Source organism: Artibeus jamaicensis, unplaced genomic scaffold (genome assembly GCF_021234435.1).
Source record: "Artibeus jamaicensis isolate MK-2021 breed Jamaican fruit bat unplaced genomic scaffold, CSHL_Jam_final contig_432, whole genome shotgun sequence".
Lineage (NCBI taxonomy): Eukaryota > Metazoa > Chordata > Mammalia > Chiroptera > Phyllostomidae > Artibeus > Artibeus jamaicensis.
The window spans coordinates 565,633-582,211 of NW_026521828.1; the positions used below are offsets into that span (position 1 = coordinate 565,633).

The 16,579-nt window shown below is 45.6% G+C and overlaps 1 protein-coding gene across 1 annotated transcript in view; it reads right to left on the reverse strand.

Annotated features, from left to right (window-relative positions):
- Positions 1–16,579, reverse strand: part of TENM2 (teneurin transmembrane protein 2) — an 860,793-nt gene that overhangs the window by 335,546 nt on the left and 508,668 nt on the right. The window contains exon 3 of the mRNA XM_037167968.2: positions 11,583–11,792. Within this exon, the coding sequence (XP_037023863.2) occupies positions 11,583–11,792 (210 nt within the window). The remainder of the gene's footprint in view (positions 1–11,582; positions 11,793–16,579) is intronic.

The window sequence follows — 16,579 nt, forward strand, 5'->3', positions numbered from 1 at the left end:
TTAAAGCTTAGGAATTGTTTATTTCTGGAATTTTCCATTTAACATTTTTAGATGATGGTTGACCATGGGAAAGTGAAATGAGGCTGTGGATAAAGGGGGCTTCCTGCACTAGAATTTTAAAGTGTCACAGAAGAGGTTTTCTATATTTTGTAAGTTCATTTAGATCCTAGAGTTTAAATATAAACTATATTAGGTTTCTTTGCTTCCAAAAATGCCAAGTCATGGCTTTGAAATATATTGAGTCATTGTCACGTAAAAGTGCCATGTCATGGCTATGTACAATTGCAAAGTCATGGTCACATACAAATGCCAAGTCATAGTTGCCTAAAAATGCTGAGTCATCGGTGTGACCAATGCCCTGTCGTGGCTTTGAAAAAATGCTGAGTCATGGTCTGACTGGCTAGAGCAACTGATTGGATGAGAGAAATGTACCCTGGGAAAAACAAGAGAGGAATTAAATGGAAGCGTATGTTTCAGATTCAGCAGTCTGATCTTCATTTCAGAACTGTTGTTTTTCAATTGTCTCCTGGACATCCCAGTTGAAACACATGGAAGGTGCTGGATAAAAAATTTGACCTGCGGAAACAGACATCAGGGCCATTGACTCATATGTTGTATTTTTAGTTATGAGTGCTGATGATTGCTTGTGGGAAAGCGCCTAAAAAAGTAAGGGGGAGGGGGCTGGGTCTTAACTTACAGATACCCTAGCATTTAAAGGATAAACAGATGGACGCATCCATGGGAGGGCAGAAGGGGCCAGAAACACAGGAATGAGATTAAGAAGAAAAGGGGAATCCCAGATGCCAAAGTCAAGGGCATTTTGAGGAGAAAGGAGCTGTGAAGAAGGCAAATACGAGATGTGATGAGAAACAGCTACTAAATTCAGCTTAATTTTGGACCTCTAGCCTCTAAAACTGAGAGATAATAAGTGTCTGTTCTTTTAAGCCACCCAGTGTGTGGTCCCTTCCTTGTAAGGGGAGCCCTAGGAAATGAATAGGAATTCTTTCCCTAAGCTAGTTCCCTCCATTATGGCTGCACCACCAAAAACTTATCGACAGAAGAAATTATATCAAGGGTGCCACCAACTAGGAAGAGCGAACTCCTAAAAGGAAGGAAGAGAAATATAGTCCTTATATCCAAGGAAGACAATAGATTAGGTAAATATGCATCTTTTCTTATCACTCTCTTTGGTGCCTTTTCTGTTCTTTCTAACAGTGACCAATCTCACAGCTGCCCATCATAGGTGATCTTAGATCTTTAAACATTACAATGACCTGCCCGAGTTGGAATGCATCCACCTGTTTGTTGCCCCGGTCCACCACTGCCCTTTTTAAAGGCTAGAATCAATAAGGATGTCTTGAACACATTCCAACCTGCGCTCAGTGCTAAATGATACAAAAAGACCAAAGAAATGACCCTTGTCTTTAAGTGGTGACAATTTAATGTTGACACAAGTGACTTATATGCATGAAATACCAAGGGAATATTACAAATCAGAACGTAATGAGGTGCTAAATTGAATAAAGAAGAAGATAAGCCTTGTGCAGTTCTGGCGCAGCCTCTCTTTGGGCAGAGTTGCTGGCAAAGCTTTGGGGAAAAAGATGGGTAGGACGTGTGCTTAGATGGATACCGGGCTAGCGATGAGGAGGAACGGTGGTTACAGTATCTCCTCAGTGTCATGCTCTCCTAAGCCTGGGATTTTTCGGCAAGGCTGGAGGCTCGGTTGGGATAAAGAACTAAAGCCCTCACAACTCCACAGGGCTCTCAAATCAACAGGAGCAGATACAGAGCAATCTACAGATTCAGTGAAAGTGCTCCTAACCATTCAAGTTCATCGAAGCTGGTGCCATCTCCAACACATAATCCCCGATCCATACATATTCGTTGAAGGAAATACGTCTGAGAATATTACACAGCTACCATTTTGGGGATCTCACATTGTATTGGATGTTCTCTAAGCCCAATGTCTTTTCTTTTTTCTTTCCATAAAAAAAAATGCACGTAGTTTAAAGAATTAAATAGCTATACAATACGCGATTCAAAAACAGCAATCCTTGTCTATCACCAGCAATGTCTTCCCTTCCCAGAAACAAGCCTGTGTACCTTTGTTTAGCTGATTATTTTGGTTTTTATTTCTAGGCCTATACATAATATGCCTTGCTGCTATTTCTTGCATTTTCAGTTTTAGGCATTATCTAGGAACTTCTCACTCACACAAGATGCACACCTAGGCTTTTTTGGGTACTTGCCAGGCCCACATTGGCACCTGTTCCATTTCCCCATTCTCCCGGGAGAGTCCTCAGACCATTCCTCAAGATTTATGTATTAATATGGAAACATAAAGTCCATTCAGAGCTGAACAGTGTCGTACATAATGACAATTTTTAAAAATTTCTTGACTATAGCCACACATTTCTGGAGTTGCCTTTTACAATTTTACTTAGATGTCCATCTACCTAGGACTCTGGAGACTGACTTCCTTGGGTTGAGTTCCTGTTATACTGTCAATCACTACACAGCCTTGGGCAAGCGACTCTCCTTCTCTGCGCCCCCGTGTTGCCATCTGTGAAACAGGCATGATACTAATCCCAACGCACAGTGCCGTGGTATCAATGCCCTCCAGCCGTGACAGTATCGACAGCACACTGTGGTCAGACCACGTTGGGTTTAGCTGCTCACTGCAAGGAGGGGGGAGACACAGAGTGGGACGCCATGGGGGCTTCAGCGGAAGGCACTAGAAAGGGCTGTGTTCGATGGCTTCAGGGAGGCCTCAAGGAGGTGGGCGTGCTCCGCATTGGGTGCTATCAGAGAGTGGAGTGCATGCAATGATCAGATCGTCTCAATATGTTTTCTCTCTAGGAAGGGCTGATAGAAGAGGCTAGAGCTGCAGTAGATGAAGAAAGACTAGCTATCCATCCATTTTAGCCTGGAGAGGGGGATGTATTGTATTTTTGTGTTTGGGGCTCGCTTCTTTATGCTCCAGAACAGAACAGCATGGCCCATCTGGGAATGCCAGACAGGTTCCTAACGGCACCTCTGCCAAGACGCCACAGTCAGTGCGGTTCCCAGCCTCAAGGACTGCTTCTGAGAATTAAACGAGTTACTGTTTGTAAAAACCAGCAGAACAATGGCCTCCATAGAATAAGCCCTAGAAAATGTTTGCTACATGACACTGAAAACATACGACACAAAAATAAAAATAGGTAAGTTGGACAACACCAAAATTCCAACTTCTCCACGTTAAAGGGCACTTCAAAGATTTGAAAGGCAACTGCCGGGCTGGGAGAAAATGTTTGCAAACCCTATTTCTAATACATGATTGACATAAAGCATATATAAGAACTCCTACAACACCACAACAATAACCTAATTAAAAAGTGGTCGAAGGGCCCTGGCTGGTGTAGCTCAGTGGATGGAGCATGGCCTGTGAACCATAGGATCGTGATTTGATTCCCAGTCAGGGCACATGCTGGGCCAGTTCCCAGCAGGGGACGCATGAGAGGCAACCATACATTGATGTTTCTCTCCCTCTCTCCTTCCCTTCCCCTCTAAAGATAAATAAATAAAATCTTAAAAAAAAAAAGCGGTCAAAAAACCTAAATAGACAATTCTCCAAAGAAGATGTACAAATGACCAATACATTCATGAAAAGATGTTCAGTATCACTAATCACTTGGGAAACACACATCAAAACCACAATGAGATACCCCTTCACATGCGATAGGATGGCTATTATATATATAAAAAAATCAAAAGAAAATACGTGTTAGGAAGGATGTAGAGACATCAGAACCCCTGTGCATGACTGGTAGGGATGTAAAATAGTACAACTGCTGGGAAAAACAGTGTGGAAAGTCCTTCAAAAATTAAACATAAAGTTATAGTTGCTGGGGCTGGGGGGAAGTGGGGCGGGGAGTTAGCATTTCACGTGTGCAGAGTTTCTGTTGGAAGATGAACATGTTCTGGAAGGTGGTGATGTTGGCACAGCAATTTGGACATATTGTACTTAATGCAGTAGGACTTACACACTTAAAAATACCAACAAGGATACATTTTCCTTGACCTACATTTTACCATGTTGTTACATTTAAAATGTAAATAATATCAAACCTGATTTCTGTTCTAACTCTCTCAGTCACCTTTTAAGATGGTTAGAAGCATTGAGAAAATCAGTTAATGTTCCTAACAACCTGAGGACTTGCAGAAGTTCCATCCTGTTTTACAGATGAGAAAACTGAGAAATAGATTAGGTGAGTTGTTCAATACCATAGTGTTAGAGAGGAACTGAGCCATGATTCAAATTCAAGCAGGATGGGCTTCAGGGTCCCCACTTTCGAGGTAATAATTATATTTCATTATTATTTGGGGGAGGGATGTAAGAGGTTTACCAGGGCTGAGTCTTTAACATCTGATAAAACTATCCGCTGGTACAAGAAACATATCTTTTCATTCAGCAGAAAATTGAGATGTTTCTAACAAGGCCCTGGGGCCATATTTTCAAATGGCTATTGAATATTATGCAAAATCCAGTTGAATTAACTATAATCTTTAAAGGGATTCCGGAAGAGCTCAAGTTCTGGGTAAAAACTGTTGGGGCAGGAAACTGTTAAGATGTCCCACATAGCTCCCCGGGCATCTGGGCATCTTTCTGTATGTACCGAGGAGGACAGAGGTGGAGAGCCAGAATGTACACAGTGCTATCGCCCTTGGGGATTTTGTCAACAGCAAGATGATTTGCTGAGCAGGAGCGGTTCTGTGCTGCTTGTCCCTTCCATGGTGCGCATCTCCAAAGGAATGACCTGTCTGTCTTGCTCGTGTGCTCACATGCCCTGTGGTACGGAGGACCACCTCCATCCTCTCTGGGCTGGGAATGGCTAGGCCTACAAACTATGTGTGTGTGTGTGTGTGTGTGCTGGGGAGGGAGGTGAGGTGAGAAGGCACAAATGATAAGAAGAAAAGGTCTGAGCCCTGAGAACTAGCAATTCCAATGCTCAAGTGAGGACCTTGTTTAGGAGGCTGGAGCGATGCTCCCTGGGGGCCTGGGTCAGCACTGGAGGAGCTGTGCATCTTCTGCTTGCTGCTGGGACATTTTCAGCAGGTGTTGTAGGACCATACTTTGCAGCTTCTGCAGGGGAACTGCTGGGAGCTGCTTTGCAGGACACCACAAGTCTCAGTTTTGTCCATTAGTGTGCAGGGTTGGGGGGCCTAGAAACACTGGGGCAGCCTGGTCCAGCTGGACGCAAGGAACTTAGACTGTTAGAGCAAGAAGGGAAGCTCAGAGACCTTTCTGGCCGATGCCCAACCTTCACAGGTACGGATGCTGAGGCAGGGGATGTTTGAATGACTTGCCAAAGATCATGCTGTGAATCAGAGACAGAGTACAGAAAACCCATTCCACAAAAAAGCTTTCCTGTTATACTCATGCTTCTCAAACTTGCCAGCCCATAAAAATCATCTGAGGGGCAGAGGGAAACCACAGTTCCTCAGCCCGTCCCGAATTCACTGAACCAGAGTCCTCAGGCCAAGAGTGGGAAGATACGTATGCTTTCCAAGGACCGGAGGTGAAGACTATTTTGTGATACTACATTAGTGTTTTTCAACCTTTGAAAAAGGATATCATCCGTGCACCTTAACACACTGTTTGTCTTTAGTATATCTCAATAAAAGCCATGCAAATATTTCAGAGGTTCACATTTAACAGAGGGCTGAAGAGAAAAGCCTCTGGAATTAGGAAAAGTTGGACTGAAAACCCAGGTCCTTCACTTCCCAGGTCTGTGATTTTGGACGAGTTACTTAATGTCTGTGTGCTGCAGTTTTCTCCTCCATCAGGTGGCACAGAGGTCAGTTTTGCTGCATGGGGACATGGTGGGGGTTAAATAAAAGTAAATGAAGTAGGGTATATGGAGCACCCAGCATAATAGCCGGCATGGATGGAAGAGAGAGACAAATTCTGCATGGTTCCGCCGTGGAAGGCGGAGTGGAGGGGGGCTGCCTCTGTCCCCTCCGCAGCCCTGAGTCAGCTCCCTGGACTCGGGTGCTCTGCCCAGTGGGCTGGGGACCACTGGGGACAACTGCAAGGCAGGCAGCCAGAGCCGAACCAGGTCCTGGGTACCTGGAAGCGGTTATAAGTCTCTGCGCACCTGACCAGGTATCCGAGCTGAATGGGGCAGGACTGGGAACCAAGGGGCGCGTGCACAAAGCACATTCACCTTGAGAAAGGCAGCGCTGTTGGGACCTCGGTTCCTGGGCCCAGAGTCTACGGGGAAAGTGGAGTCCCTCCCAGACAGGTGCAGTCTCCGTCAGCTAGGCTCCTCCCCGGTTCTCTGTCTCAGCCCTTCCACTATCCATCATGATGTGTAGAAACAATGTTCTCAAAACCTTCCTGCTTACAGATGATCTACAAAGTTCTAAAAAAATCTACCTAAAAACAGACACGATAAGCCTGATATAGATATATTGAATATGTTCTCTGAAATAAGAATATTCCCTCAAGTCAGGATGTGACCTGCTCCCCCAAACCATCAGTATCCATTTTTTTCACCATACATCCTAGAATCAGGAAACTAATAAAGACAGGTCCAAAAGATATCAGTTAACTTGTTCACTTACTAAATACTTATTGAGCATCTACTATGGACCTGACACCAGGAATCGTGCCGGTGAGGTCTCTGCATGATGGAGTGGGGTTGAGAGGAGAAAGAAAAGTCTAGAAAGAGCAGACTGTGAAGTCAAGTGTCCTACAGGAGGAGAGTGGAATTAGCAGCCTCACAATGTGTGATGACTTAAAAAAATGAGTTGGTATTATCAGCATAGTACAATCATTGATATTCCTAATAATTGCTGTGAGCTATTTGGGACATTTTAAATTAAATTACAGTGGGCACGATTTGCTTAAGAAGGTGGGAAAACTTGTAACACGTTAGAAAACACACTTTCCCAAACCTCAAAGATGTAAGAGGGAGAAGTTTCACTAACAACACAATTGCGTGGGCCCCTTCTTTCACCTTCACATGCAGCCCCTGGGGGGAGAGTGGCATGGGGTCCCGGTGGGCATGGCAGTCCCGGGGCCATGCTTCAGCTTCCGGGAGAGGGTGTCAATCCCAACTTCTGCAGGGCCGTCAGGGCAAGTTTCTAACACAGAAGGTCTGTCTTTCAGGTTCTAAGTGGAGACTACAGCCTCCAAGTTGGGGAATTCCCATAAAAATGTAGTGATGAGCAATGATACTTATGGCCTACTGTCTACGGGAAGGCAGGTTACGTGTCCTCTATAGAAACTAAGGTCTGTCTATGGATCAAGTTTTGTCCTTGGGCAGGGCCATTTCTGGATATTTGCAGGATTTTTTTTTACAGCTGAAACACTTTCTAGGGTTTATGTGGAGGAAGGGTACAAGGAATCTGACAGAAATTTCTTTAGCCTACGCATGACAGCATGCTACTGGGAATTGAGATGTCTAGAATGCCCATGTTGTCCCCTTTTAGAGGAATTTACTTTCCGCCTCCCTGTGAGGATTTGTAGAATTTCCCTGAAGCAGTTGGTTTGTGTTTGTCTCATGGGTGTCACACATCTTGTTCTTTCCCTGTTTCCTTTTCTACGTTGGTTTCTAGGAAGCTTAGAATTGAGAATTTTGTTGGCCTTAAGTAGTGGACCAGGACTTTATATACATGAGCTTAAGATTTGCTTTCCACTCTAGATTTTTCCTTTACCCTTATCATGTCATCTAATTATAGTTTTCCAATTTAAAAAATGTCCTAAGCTTTCACAAATTCTGGAAGAGATGTATGAAAAGGGGACAGATGGATGGATGAATGGATGAGCAAATGGGTGAATGAATGAATGAATGAAGGCCTTTTGCTTGATGAGGCCACATAAATAAGACCGTCATTAAATCATCGAGGCAACAAAATTCTTGGACCACTCCAAGCAAGGTGCTGGTTTTGATGGACTACGTCCATTCAGAATGAACCCAGACACTGCCCTTCCAAAAAGGGCCAGGGCACCTTGAATGTGCTCAGTGACCGACGGAGGCTGTCCAGCTGGGACGGCTCCCCCGTCACGCGGGACTGACTGAGAGCGTCCTCGCCGACAGGTACCCTGGTTACACTTCTTCTGTATGTTTGACGTGATGCACGTGTGTTCCAAACCCTTTCATTTAGGCTTTTAAGACAAGTAAAACTCAACCTTCTGTGAGTGGGGAGGTAAGCCAATGCTTTTGATTACAGTGTGGCTGCCCATGTATTTTCTGCCTCGTACACTGGTAGCAAAGCGTGAGCCTGCCTCCCGTTTGAAAAGTAGTCTTATCACTTGCGCGTCTGCAGGAGCCTCCATTAGGTTGCCACTCGGATTCAGATTTTTTTTTCCAGATGAGTTATTTCACAGGGTTTGAAATTACGCTGCTATCTCTAAGAAATATCGCTGGAGCTCACCTGGCCTGGCGGAAGGCAGAACACAGGATGAGCTACTTGCCAGAGCTCAGCTACCTGGAATAAGATGCCTGTGGGGGAGGGAAATACCACTCTTCTCAGCATCTCGCCAGGGTCCCTGGGCATCCACTTGATTGGCATAAAGTGAAGGTTAGAGCGATTTGGCTCCAAAGGTGCCGAAGTTTCAGTACCATCCACTAAAGCATGCGCTACACTCATAGAAAATAATGACAGCAAAGCCATAAAGGTAAAGCTTTGTTGTTGCTTCAAGGAGCTTTCATGTTGTCAGAAACACTTTAGTTGTGTGGTTTATGTCTGGCTTGTCTCTTTAGAACAAAGGTGCTTTGGGCAGGAAGTGTGTGTGCTGACCCCCCCACTGAGAGGCCTCACTGATGTCAGGTAGTAACAACTACAGTAACAGGACAACAGAAAAAATTCTGTGCTGTCATGCACGGGCCGAGGGTGCTGCAAGGAGTCTGATTTCACCTAAGGAAGAGGTAAAGTCCAAACTGACACCGCATCTTCGGACCACAAGGTCATGGCTAAGAGACCAACTTAAAAAATTCTGTGTAATTAACCAGCGAAAGATAACACAGACAATCACCCAGTTGGTCGTGCCATGATACCCACCATAAAATCCAGCCCCTTTCCTCCAGCTCGGTGCGGAGCACCCAGACACAGCTCTGCACTTTGCTCCGTCTGTGTCAAACTCTATTTTCAATCCTTGATGTCAGATTAAGATCCATGGACACCATTCGCATCTTGATAGAATCCTCAATTTGCTCTAGACCCCAAATCCATTCCATTAAGACATGCACATGCATGCACATGCGCATACTCTCACACACACAGACGTGAGCACACGCATATTTGAACTTGATCTCACCCAGAGCCCAGAATTCTGAGTGACTGCCTGCCTGCTGGCCCGAGCTTTAACATGTTCTCTGATAAGTATCCACTGGGAACAAGGGTATTGCACCGTTGGGTCCTCAGCCCGTAGAAAGAAATCCTTGTTTGGGGTGAAAATGGACGTTCGAACTTTCCATGGTATTTTCCCCCATTACCGAAGCTTCTACCGCTCTCAGTCTGGAGTGAGCTGAACAAATGAGTGGGAGTGATGGAAAGTGGATGATAAGCTTGACTCAACCCACCGATCTGTTGCGTCCACCCAGATGAGGTTTGGATTAGGCATGAAGGTGACACAAATACTCCACTGACAACTCCCACTGTGACGCAGCGTCCAGAAGAAAAGAAATCACTCACAGCATTACCGCTAAGAAAACATTCCAGACAGCGATGGGATGGGAACTGACCTCTCTTATGGAAATCATCTTGGCCTGCGGATCCATATATGCCTAAAAGGGTATAGTTTTTAAAAGCTCATTTTCTTCCTAATAATTGTCTGTTTTTAAAAAGCTATCAGCAGGTGCACCTCATTTCAAAAGCCTCTTGTCCTTCACAATGCAATATTCATCATGATCACAGAGTATGAAATAAAAAGCAGCAAAACATAAGTGAGGATAGTTCAATTAAATGCAACATAGTCTCTGCAGCAAAAAAAAAAAGTTCTGCAGCTAAAATCAGTTTCTGATGAAAGAAAAAAGAGAATATATTTCCACATATTTTTAATTACATAGAATTTCCTCAAACATGATTTTTCATAATATATTCCATTAAGTTAACATCATATTTGAAGAAAGAGCATTTTCCGATTTCATTTGAAGCCTGATTTTGAGCAATTACAGTGTCATTGTTCTGCGGTAGAAAGGTTGAATTCATTTACTGTGTGGTTATGCTAGTTATGATTGATGTCTCTTCTGCAAATGATAAACCAATCACCCCAATGATGTAATGTCATTTTAAGAGTGCCATAATCACATTTCTCTCAAACTAGAAGCTCTGATAAGTTCTAATAAAGATTTATGGTAGATTAAAGGCCTTCATAATATCAACAATGGATTGCTCATTTGATGAGAGATTTGATTAGGTAATTTTTTGGGAAAAATAATACGAGTTTGCTAAACATATCAGGCCTGGTTGGAGAAGGGCATGGGCCATACTAAGTAGCAGTCCATCATTCCATCTCCAGAATGAATCATCTTAAGTGCATTTAGGAGGTCCTCTCTCATTGGAGAGGTTGAGGCCAGTGGCAGAACACCATCACGGATGGAGCCAAAATGCAATCTAATCAATGAACACTCTTGGCATGGAAAGCTCTGTCCCACTTTTGAAAGCATATGTTAATGAACACCACGAGTGGCTGATTCTGAAGATAACTCCAAGGCCTTTAAGTCAGGTGCAACTAATGTCTGCCAATGTCTCCCCTTGGGCCATGGGGACTTCACCCTAGATACTGCCCACTCTGATGTTCATGTTTTGTGAGCACATCACCATCAGCAGAATGCAAAGTATGGCAATATTGTTGCTGGGCCTGGAGCAATTACACCTAAGATTTAAAAGTTGGGAGCTGAGGAGTAGCCACAAAATCATCAAAAGTGGGACAGAAGCCAGAGACCAGTCACTCTGCTCTGTGATATGAAAACCACAGTAAGAACTAGGGACTTAGAAGCAGTGTTTATTGTGGTACCATGTGATCAGCTTACTAAATTCAAGTAAAGCAGCACAGGAGAGGGTTATAGGAGAGGTCACTCCCCCACCCGCCAAAACACATCAGACTTGAAAAGATAGTATCCACATCAAGAAAACATGTTTTAATAGTCAAATCCCCTGAACAAGCATGGGAGAAAAGTCAGAAGCTAACCACCAGAAACAAGAGATCTGAGATGCACAGAAATTGGGCGTGTGAGGGTGCCCAAGGTTATTCGGCTGTAACCGGAATCATGCAACACAGAAATGTGACATTCCGCTGCCTCTCTGCGAGTCCCCTGGGAGACATGCCTGCCTCTGCCTGCACTGGCAGGCAGATTTCTTCCACCAAAGGGGGCCCAGGCCCTGGTGAGATACGCAAAGTGCAACGGCCTCATTGGGAACTTCGACAGATACATCTTGGAACCGCAAGGTCACAAAATGACAAATGTATTTCACCTTTACGCCTCCCATTCCACCTTCTCCCCAGCCCTTGTTTCCAAATGGCCACGTGGCTGGAGACACCACATTGTCACGCGCACGACCCCGCACATTCAGACAGGACGTTTCCTTACCACTGCTGGCGGCTTGCTGGGGCCCTGAGCATGCTCTGAGCAGGTATGAATTGGGGGAGAATTCCTCATCGGGGTTGGTGTCCATGATTTGATGGGAGGTGTTGCTGTCTAGCAATGGCATCTGGCAGCTAACTGGTGGAGGATTATGGGAGCTAGGCAGCTGAGCAGATGGGAGGAGGCTAGACGAAGATGTAGGTGGAATGGGACGACCTGGGAAAAAGGACAAGGGGTCAAAGGTCAGCAATGAGTGTCATGAGAGCATTCAGAGAAAGTTACAGCGAAACCACCTCACAATCAAAATACCTAAAAAAAAAAAAAAAAGAAAGTGCTCTAGATGTATTTTTTTTAAAAGTGGTTTAATGTTTATCCAAGTGCCTAAATTCATACTCTAAGTTGTCGCATGTTTCAGGAAGCCGGTGTGAGTGGAAACATACACCTCCATGGCTGACATGGAGCTGGTCTGGGAAACACCCAGTTCTTCGCTCCCCGCGCTGCAGTCCGAACCTGAGAGCACATCCTCTCCACTGACCCGTGTCCTTGCTGGGCCACCTGCTTCCATGGCTTCCACACCCCTATCGACTCCCCATGGTCCCCATCCCACTTCCACAGAAGCCAGAGCGTTTTAAAGATAGAAATCAGGTCCTTTCGCTCCCTGCTGGGCACTCTCCAGTGGCTTCTCTCTGCGCTCAGGGAGAAGTCCAAACTCTCGATGACAACCCGCGTGACTTGCCTACCCTGGCACTTGTGACCTCTGACTCAACTCTGACAGTGGCCTTACCACTCTCCACATGGGCCCTCATTCTCTAGCCGAAGCAGCTGTCCTGCTGCTGCTTGAACACATCATTCCACCCTCACAGTCCATCATCACACTCTTTCCACTTCCCGCCCTGCTCTGTGGAACATTCTTCCCAACTCGCCTCCTTCTGTTCGCTGTTCTGCTCCCTGTCTCCATTCAAGCCTTCCCTGCTTGTCTTCTTGAAAACTGCCCATCTATCTGCCCTCCCCTATTAGCCTTTTAAACATTTTTCGTAGCCCTTATTACTATCCAAGGGTGGACCCCTGTGTATTTTATTTACTCCTGCATCTTTCCTTGGTGTCTTCCCGATGAATTGCAACTCCTAAATGAACAAATAAATAAGGTAGAGTAAAACCAAATAAATTAGACTGGGTTAGAAGTGGAGGGGAGGTGGAAAAGTGAACACATTTGCATCCCAAAAAGAAATGGCCAAGAACCCACTCTCTCCACTACGAGGCTGGGTTTTTGTTTTTTGCTTTTGGTTTTGACAGCATGAGGAATTCTTGCAAAGAGAAACACGGCCACTCCAGGTCATGAGGAGGAGCGGCCAGCCCAGCAGGGGGTGGGCAGCAACTTGGTACTGCCCTGGGGTCAAGAACTTCCACCGGGCAAACTGCAGCTACCTCGCTTGTCACCTGACAAGGGGCTCCTGAGTGAGGATAACTGCCACGTGTACTTTCACCTGAGTTACCCAGATATCTCGGGGTCCTTGTGCTCGCCTGCCAGTTGGTTCTTTTGGGAAAAGTTCAGAATAAGGAGCCCACAGGATATGCCCTGAAGCTGGGGTTGTGGAGGGAAGGGTAGGGTGTTGAGAAAGCAAACTCAAGAATCAGGTCTGAGTCTCAACTCAGGTACCAGGTGCCTCAGTCAGAAGACACAGGTTCTCCTGCTTTTTAGACAGACCACGTGTGCGGGGACATTTTCAGGCACCTGACATGGATGTTCGGTTTTGTCGCTGCCTTTGCAGTGGTACCTCCTGAGCTATTCCAGAGGGCGCTCAATGTTATCGATACATCGGTGTGTTTCAATGAAATGCATGAGTGTCCCTTAGGTGCCCACTGAGGATACAAAAATAAACAAGGCGTCGTCCCTGTCCCTAGAGAGCTCACCGTCTAGTGGGGGAGGCAGATGGTCACTGCGTCATTTCAGTACATAAGAAGGGGCAGGCGTGAAGGCATGGCACTGTGGGGGTGAAAAAAGGGACAGTTGGTCCAGCCTGGCCAGGTAGGGGTAGGGGTGGAGAGCGCAACAGGATTCCTGGGAAAGCTGAGGCCTGAGCATCTCCAGTGGAGGAGAAAAGGGACTTCCGGTGAGAGGAGAGCAATGGCCAAGAGTGCAGAGGCATCGCACTGCTGGCCGGTTATCCTTCTGAGGGTGGGAGAGAGAGACAGGAGAGAAGATGCTCCTAAAGTTAAATGTTAGGGGCTCCTGCCCAGTGGCCTGACTAAGAAGAATCATCCCTGAAGTAGATCAATGGATAAATGGAGTTTCATCTGAAAAACTCATTTATTCATAGCTGTTTCAGAGCCGTGTAAGGCACGCTATTCTCGCCCGATGATCTGGCAAAGATAGACTGAACACATCAGAGTTTCATCAGAATCAGTATTCACATTTAATCAATATCTTCTCTCATAGGTTCCCTGTACCAGCTATCATTATTACGACTATTTGAACTCCTAATGTTGTTGCACAGACTACCTGCCACTCACGGGGCAGCCACGTTCTACGGGTTATCACATTCAGTCCTCAAAGCAATTCCATGAAGTTAGAGTGATTTTCACCCCCATTCTATTGATGAGGAAACTGAGGCACAGAGAGGTAAGACTGCACAGCTACTAAGTGACAGGGGCCAGGAGTCAAACTCCGGTTTGTCTATTCCCAAATGTACTCTCTAACCACTCGGCAGTGTGTTTGTCCTAACACCACGGTGACAGAAAGGGAAGGTGACACACAGGGAAGGGGTGATTTATGGGAAATCATGCTGCAGGTTTCCATCTCCCAATCCTGAGGCACTCTGAGGATTTCATAGAAGAAACATTTCTTTGAATAAACCCTTTATAGCTGCTCTCAGCCGGCAGAGTTCAAAGCCTCTCTCATAATTTTGTTACGGAGTTCAAAGTGGCTCCTTTGTGGCAAATGTTACTGTCCCCCTCCATCAAGGCTCCGGAAGGCACAAGTGTCCTGACCAGGACACGGTGAAGTTGGTGCTGACGTCCACTTAGTGGCGGGACTCCAGCAGGAACAGACTTTAACTCACGATCGGTAGGCCTGAGAGTTTGCACAGAGGCATATCTGAGACTGTGTGGAAGAACAAGGATGGCTGAAAGCCAATTTTTAAATTCCTTTGAGTGACTGAGGTGGAACTGGAGTTCAAGTGCAATTTTCCAGAAGCCTGATATGATCGTTGCTATGAAATCATTCTTCACGTGAACTTTTTGAAATTCCGTGCGGCATGAATTCATCGCAGCGACTACAGACGGAGCCCATTTTTAATTCATACAAATAGAGACAGTGGCAGAGCCGTCATAACACAGGGATGGGCTGGGGCAGCTGGGGTCTATTGAAATACACATCACAGAGCTGTCTGATTCCTTGCACTTTCAACTCACGCTGTGGTAGCTCCTTAAACTCGGCTTGCTGCTACCTCCCATTCCTCGGGAAATGTCTCGGGCCCTAGATCCGTCCCCGCAGTGTATGCTGTTCTCTATTTGCTACGTCATTGGCTAAGTTTGTTCACTTATGCTACGTTTTTCCTCCTGACTATTTCAACTGAAGGAGACCATCTGCACAGACACAAATAGGTTCCAAAGTACAGGGGAGGAAGCTGGAACTTCCACAGGCTCCCTTTGCACACCACGGTTTCTTACTGAAATACCTAGTGTGCAATGGGTGTGCAGCCAGGGGTTGTGCATTTTCCTGGTTCCTACTTCGTATACACTACAGATGCCCCCTGACTCCCTGGGTGCTGTTTTGGAAGTTCCATTTAAAACAGGTATAGAGTCACTTGCAAATATATAAAAAACAGGGCTTAACGGATCTATTCAAAAAGCGACAGAAAGCACGCAAAGGCAGCAATGTGTCATTCATGAAACTCATATGGTCTTGTGTGTGTGTGTTTTCTGAGATTCCCCATGTAAATCATTGTCTAATTATCTGTATGACTGGATTCCCCATGACCTTAAAAATGGAGACTAATTCATTCCCCTTCCCAATGTATCTGCTTCCAGATGAATACGATTTTGTGATAGTTTCAACTCGTCAATATTTTCTGATGCAGATACTGGTGGCCACACACAGCAGCTCCATGCTCACTGGTGGATCAGTGGTGGCTGTGTGGGGTGCTGGGTTGAGAAGGTTCCTGAGGATGCCCAGGGTTCGGCGGGAAACAGGGCCATCATCACTTAGGACAGACGGGAACCAGGAGTGGGTGAAAGGTGGCAGGTGCCCTCTTCCAGCCTGGTTCACCAGGTGCGACGGTCGTACCCAATCACTTTCTCCAACACCATCGGTGGCTGACGGCACATGGATCTAACCCCCATTGCCTTAACCACAGCGCCATTTTTCTCCTTGAACTGATTTGGATCTGGGTTCAGTTCTTCCACCCAGGATTAAAAGGCTACAATCTCTTCTGCATCCCCAGAGCCGTAGATACGACCCATGAAATTGCTGCTCTGCCCAAGTGGTATTAATATATCCCCTAATTTATAATAGAGGCCATGTTGCAAATCAAATCACCAACTTCACTGAAAACGACTGGTTCCTTTTCATTCCAAAGATTAATGGCATGCTGATATTAAAATGTTCTGTGGGGACGATGCTTGGGTGATCTATGCAGTGGCAGAGTGTCAGGACACTAGGTGATAGAGAGACATGATCAAGAGATAGTTTAAAAAAAACACCAAAATCACTAAAAAACAACCACAAAAAGATAGTACCAGGAATAATTAAATCCAAAGTGATAAGTCCGGTGACTTCCTTACCATTTACACATGTGATCTTGTGGAGAACTCAGCTAAGATTTTACATGTACTTTTCTCTGTTAACATTCACAACCTTTCTGTAGACCAACTATTATTATCATCCCCATTGACAGGTGAGGAAACTGAGGCGCAGGTGCACTTGGCACGGCTCGCAAGCAGAATGGGCCGGGCTTTGCATCCAGGCCTTGTGACCTCCAAGCCCAGGACTTGAGTGGTCCATT